The sequence below is a fragment of the Pleurodeles waltl genome, chromosome 4_1 (assembly GCF_031143425.1).
Source record: "Pleurodeles waltl isolate 20211129_DDA chromosome 4_1, aPleWal1.hap1.20221129, whole genome shotgun sequence".
NCBI lineage: Eukaryota > Metazoa > Chordata > Amphibia > Caudata > Salamandridae > Pleurodeles > Pleurodeles waltl.
This window is the reverse complement of record NC_090442.1, coordinates 1,006,624,637-1,006,630,636: the sequence shown is the minus strand read 5'-3', so window position 1 is coordinate 1,006,630,636 and position 6,000 is coordinate 1,006,624,637. Positions and strand designations below refer to the sequence as shown.

Below are 6,000 nucleotides of genomic sequence, written 5' to 3'. Positions count from 1 at the left end.
TCTGAGCTCAAGCTGAGAACTGGGATCTTCGAAGTCAGCATGAAGGAGGCAATGATGGCCAAAAAGAGATGATACCATCAGACGCTGTACACACTGAAGAAAGATTATTTATCCTGCAGACACACTGGAAACATTCACATGTGAAGAAGTAGATGGTGCTAATGTTGTTGTTTACTTTAATACCTATGTACTTTATTTAATAAAATTCACTGTAAACCACGCTAAACATTCCACCAACTTTTTTGTAGGGTAGTACTCAACCCTATCAAACATACTGCAAGGAGAACAATATATGAAAAAACATCACTTTTATTAGACAATCGCAAGCACCTTAACAACAACTGGTTACTGTTACAACGCTGGGGTATTTTCACAATCTAGTTATTGCAAAGGCTTTTTAATAATAAACTGCAGTGGAGAAAAAGTTGCACCATAATTAATGTGTAAAACCAGAAATAAACGTACATTCATTCCACACACTTCTAAAAGAGGCGAAAAATACCTCCATAATTTACATTCTAAAATCTGTATTGCCCATGACATAGGTTCTTTAATATTGTTTCCAAGAGAATGCTCAAACAAAACTACATGTAACCTGCAAAGGGAATATATATGCCAATTCCTGGGAAAACATTAAAACCAGTGCAATACATGTTTCTAGTTTTTTTTTACATTTTAAATAAAACTGTATACGGAATGAACTTAGTCTTTCTTTGAGAACGACATTTGAGGGTTGAGGTTGAAGTAGTACGCCTATCACACTGAAAATTGTAGATCACAATGCATTTAAGCCTGCAATTTCGTCTTTTCTGTTACAGGAAAATAATGTATGTATATAAATATTTTTTGTCTTCATAAATTTAGCGATCCTACAAAGGGAAAGTGTTCCCATGCTAATGTGAACATTATGTAATGTACAACTTACAGTGCTTAATTAAGGCAATAACACGTGGTACCATGTCTTCATCGTCACATTTTAAGGGACATTGCTATTGCTCCTTAAAAGCACTTTGAAAAATATGCAAAGTGGTAATGGGTGTGCTAAACTCGAAGGTATTCTCATAGACAATGAAGAAGTCTGGCCTCCCTTTAAAGTGCTATTTGGGATATTGAATTAATAAAACAATAGCAGCTTGCTTTCAAATCCATCGTTCTAGGAACATTTTACAACAACCTTTTAAGCAGCTTTAACCCATTACATGCGGCTTTGGAGGCTCGAAAGCACTCAAAGGTAGCTTTGCTTGGCAAATGGAGCCCCCGTCTGCTATTCAATGGAAAAACATTTACAAGGTTTGGTTACGTACACTATAATACAAAATGATGTCCCTTTGACAGAAGATGCATTTCACTCCTTATTTCTCAAGTTTGACTTGATAATCTCTTACATTTGTAAATTATGTAACTCGTCATCTGCTAAAACAGTTTTCATAAATAGATACAAAATCTGCCAAACACATGAAAAAAATACCTGTTCAAAAAATCTGACATCTGAATGCCACAACACGGGGAACATCATCAATGGCCTGGTGGACATATAAGAGTGTTTTCAGAATAGAGTAGGTCGGTTAACTACTAGTTGAGGACTAACAACACTACCCTTCCCAAAACCATCGTGCACAAAAAGCAGAATGTCAAACAACAGTACTTTGAAGCGAAACAAATGGTCTGAGGCTGAATCCAGCTCACTTTATAATCCTAATAAAGAATCAGTTGACAATCATCCTTTAGCTCTGAATTACAAGAACGTGGTAGCTGGATCAGAATGGTATATTTGGAAATTCTGTTAAGAAGACAACCAAGGGTGCCTTAGGCATTCTCCAGCAGACGCTCGTTTCTCTGGAACCATTTCTAGCATGGGGACCAGGAAATCTGTGAACTGTGCAGCATCTTCATGTGGCCATCCATACTTCTCAACAAGGACGTCAAATAGGCTCCAGGGCTTCAGCCGTGTAATATGTCGAAGCTCTCCTGCAGAACAAATGTATCACTATAAAAGGTGTATGTATCAAATACTTATTTTATTGCAATATATTCAAAACAGTAAAAGTTTGATACACAGAAGACATTTGAAGGCTTGCACAATGGAGTGGCACCAATATTTTATACACACAGTCACACACACACTTCAATAGAAAAGAAATAGGCATGTTTTCAGTTCTTACCCTCCTGCTTTTTTAATATGGCCCCGGACGTTCTTAAACATCCCACTTCAAAATAATTTTTCTTTTGAATTGGCCTTTAGAGGAAGATATAGTGAAATGCTGATTTATACTTCTAATGGGCGGTTTTACTATTTTTTTTTTCCTACTGAGCCATTTAGTGGTTGGGCTGGCATGCTTTCAGGGAGGGAGGGCAGTAGAAGAGGTGCCCTCGCTCTAGCAGACATCTAGTTGAAAGGACCATCAGCTCACCCAACTTGGGTTTAGTACCTGTCCATATTTTTCTGAGAAAGTGCACACAGATTGTTGAAGACGTCATCTTCCTCCTTGCCCGTATCCCTGCTATTTAGCCTGGAAGTCTAAACAAGAACAAGATCATGGCGCTCTGGGAAGTTATTGCTTGACAGAAAGTATGTTTCTGTTAGATTAGACTTCCTTAAATTTTTCCTCACAAGTCAGGCAATCACTTTGACACTTGGTAACAGACAGACAAATGGAAACCTCAAAGCAAATCAATGTTCCAAAGAAAAATGCACTGAAGGCCTTTTTGGGTTCATCCAAAGGCTAAGAAGTAAATAAAAATAACTCATGAAGTCGATCCGCAACAGTCCAATAACGGTACATTAAATGAGGCTACATAGTAGGATGCAATCACCTATAAATAGGCCAGTTTTTTTTTTTTTAGCTACATATCTATGATGTCAACGACCAGGACAAAACCGTGTTTGTATCTGTCAACTGCGAGGGTACTGGCAATGGCCAACTAATCAGAATACAGTAAGATCCTCTTTCATAGACAAGGATACATTTCAAAATGGAGCAATAATACAAAGAAAGGGACAGGATGTGGCGTAACATTCATAGCAGCCGACTTTGGAGCTGGGGAACCAGGTTCCGGTCTCGGCTCAACAACCTGTGATTCTGGACAAATCACTTCATCTCCCCCGCCTAACAAAAACAAATGTGGCCTTGTGTAACGTAACTGGTGCTCATGTGAAGTGCTCCAATACCTTCGGGTTGAGTTCACGCTATAAAAACTGCAAAAAAAAAAAAGCATCAGCAGTTCGATGAAATTGCTGAATGTGAGCAGTAGAAATCTAATATTAGCTCTTTATGACATTTAAGAACTATGGCTAGGTTTAAAGAGCTAGGAAGTAGGTTGAAATTAGTTGCTAAAGCAATGTAAGTGAAGTTACAGTTTATAGGGGTTTGTCTTTCTGAAAAGCAGGGTGTGTCATGTAAGTTACGCAGGGTGCAGCCTATATGGCAGTTACACCTTTGTTTAGCTCTGCAGGTAGAAGAAAATTAAGAGTTAGTCCTGAAATAAATAGCATTTTGAGTAGTTCATTCTTGTATGTAGGCCATCTTGGAACATTTGGTATAGATATGCCCTTGCATAATTTTCAATAGTATTTTATTGCTGGAACCAGAGCTTCCTGTCAGCAAAATTGACCGCCACTGTTAAGAAAATGCTGAAAATATTTGTTGAAGAAATCCCTCCTCCTTCGGATGTACTTTACATTATTCTTTTGTTTCATCACTTCCTCTGCTTCTGTTCTCTCAGCACGTTATTGGCCAGTTCTTACTTAGTAGATGTTCATATGTGCGGCAAAAAGAAAAATCCAAGGGAACGACGACACTGATCTATATCAGAAGCTCAACAAAAGATTTACACAGCCTGTTTAAAACTGAGCAATACTTCAGTCACTTTGTGGGAATAAAACTCAAGGATATATATAGACAAGAAAGATGTTACACTCAAAATCTTCCCGAGGGCCTAAATAAGGAAGAATGTGGAGAACATATCCTAAATCTTATTTGTGAATGTTTAATATGAAATATTTAAAAAGTTTATACTATTCAAATCCTCATGTAATGAACCTGGATAGTAGCACCGTTCATGCTCTTTCATGTAAATGCTACCTCTTCATTCTTCGGTAGGACATTTTTTTTTAACAGACTAAAAACATTTTATAAAAAATGAACAAAAATGTTGGCCGTTCATAAATGGATCAAAACTGCTGCAGTATTATGAAAGTTACCTTATGTTTATTAGGTTATTTCCTGAAATGACAAAATGGCAGTGGATTCCAAGCAGAGGCATTACTCTAGAGCTGACGTGTTTATGTGCCTATGATTACCAAACCGAAAGTATTAGTGCAGTGCCAATTTAACTCCTATGGCAGGAATGTTTGAAATTCCAACACTGTAAAGGTAAAAAGCTTGTGGACTTTCTTCAACTTCGCCTATGAGAGACCCTTTCCAAGCAAATAAAAAATAAAGGTTTTCCCAATATTTTGCCAAGAGGACACTTCCCTTTTACAAATCAGTTAGCCCCCGAATTCTGGGACCAGTACCTGATCAATGATTTGCAGATGTAACTGCGAACACAGGCCCTGTGATATTGCTATTTGCAGGGTTTGTGAATGCAAAAAGGCTTTGTACATTTGGCACATGGTACTTTACAAACCATCTATGCAAGCATGGTGAAGAAATGCAAAACAGTGTTACTTTTAGAACTACTAATGAACCAAGTGGTTAGAGGAAGTCCTTAGGACGAAGTAGCAACGGTGTAGCAGTTTATCATAATTCTCAACAGTGAGGATCTATTTCCTGAGGAAGCTTACAATATCGTCAAACATGTTTCATCCTGAATATAAATCCTGACTACAAACATACGCAGAGTAGGTAAACCAACTTTAAAACTGAATAAGGAGAAGAGTGATTCAGTGACAAGTGGCTGCAATGCTTTCCCATTCTAGTTTAGAAGTTAGTACCTAGGATTCCTCTGGGAGGGATCATCTGACAAACGTCAGTGCCGTGAACTTGAGAGAATGGAAATGAGAAGAATTCATTATTATAGAGATAAAGCAACACCAGTTTACAGAGGCGATGCCAGGGTCCTTACAAGAGGGAATCGGAGAGGTATTGCAACATGAAAGATGGCAAAAGTGTACCATTCTCTTTGACAGGAAAGAAGGAGAAGAAGGGCATCAAGAGAGCACATTATCCTCCAATTGGGCGCCTGCCTCTAAAATGCCCAAGGAAGACCAGGCACATGAATGTGTCAAGTAAAGAGGCAGTGGCTAATGAAACCCTGAGAGGCAGAGGAACAGGAAGGCACTAAGCAGGGAGTGTTACCTCAGAAATAGAGAACTCCAATCCTTGAGGAACAGAGAATTTTTACACTAATTCATGCATTTTACATCATTAATCAAGACGTCTAGCCATTTCATAACAACCACAAAAGGGTGTTTAAGTCTGATAATGGCAATTTCAAGTGGAAACACATTCAGCTCTCAATTGGCACTTCATTTGAGATGTGTTTTAAAAACATATCCATTAATGGGTGCAGGATCTTGAAGTCAGGCTATATCTGGGTTTTTATCAACTCGGAAATGCCATTATAAAAAAAATACTTGCCTCTGGTAACTGTCTTTATGCTGCTAATTCCTCGCCTTTGGAATATACCATAGGCCTCAAACTGGATCCAGAAACCTTTGAGCAGTACATCTGCATGCTGCTAGCTGGCACCATGCAGCTCCACACTGGTGCCGTTCCGCTTCGGAAATGACGTGAAAAGCCTATATTTGCCACTCCCACGCATTGACATCAGTTGCTTTCGTAGTTGGCCACACTTCCAAATGCACAGACCCAGCAGCAAATTGACTCTGACCAGTGTGCAGATTCATAGACATGGAATCTTATTAATGGGCAGAGGCCAATTCACAGAACAGGGAGAATCCGTGAAATATTTGTGGTTAAAGCCTCTACCAGAAAGAGCATTAATAAATGTAATTAACTTGTTCTTCTGATAGAGACTTCTAAAGGAGTCCTCTCC

At 38.6% G+C, this 6,000-nt stretch overlaps 1 protein-coding gene across 3 annotated transcripts in view; it reads right to left on the bottom strand.

Moving 5' to 3' along the window:
• Positions 1-291: 291 nt before the first annotated feature.
• The window catches only part of SRPK2 (SRSF protein kinase 2), a 516,420-nt gene continuing 510,711 nt past the window's right edge, over positions 292-6,000 (bottom strand). For all 3 annotated transcript variants that reach the window (XM_069229855.1, XM_069229857.1, XM_069229856.1), the window contains one exon: positions 292-1,968. In XM_069229855.1, the coding sequence (XP_069085956.1) occupies positions 1,784-1,968 (185 nt within the window). In that variant the 3' untranslated portion in view covers positions 292-1,783. The remainder of the gene's footprint in view (positions 1,969-6,000) is intronic.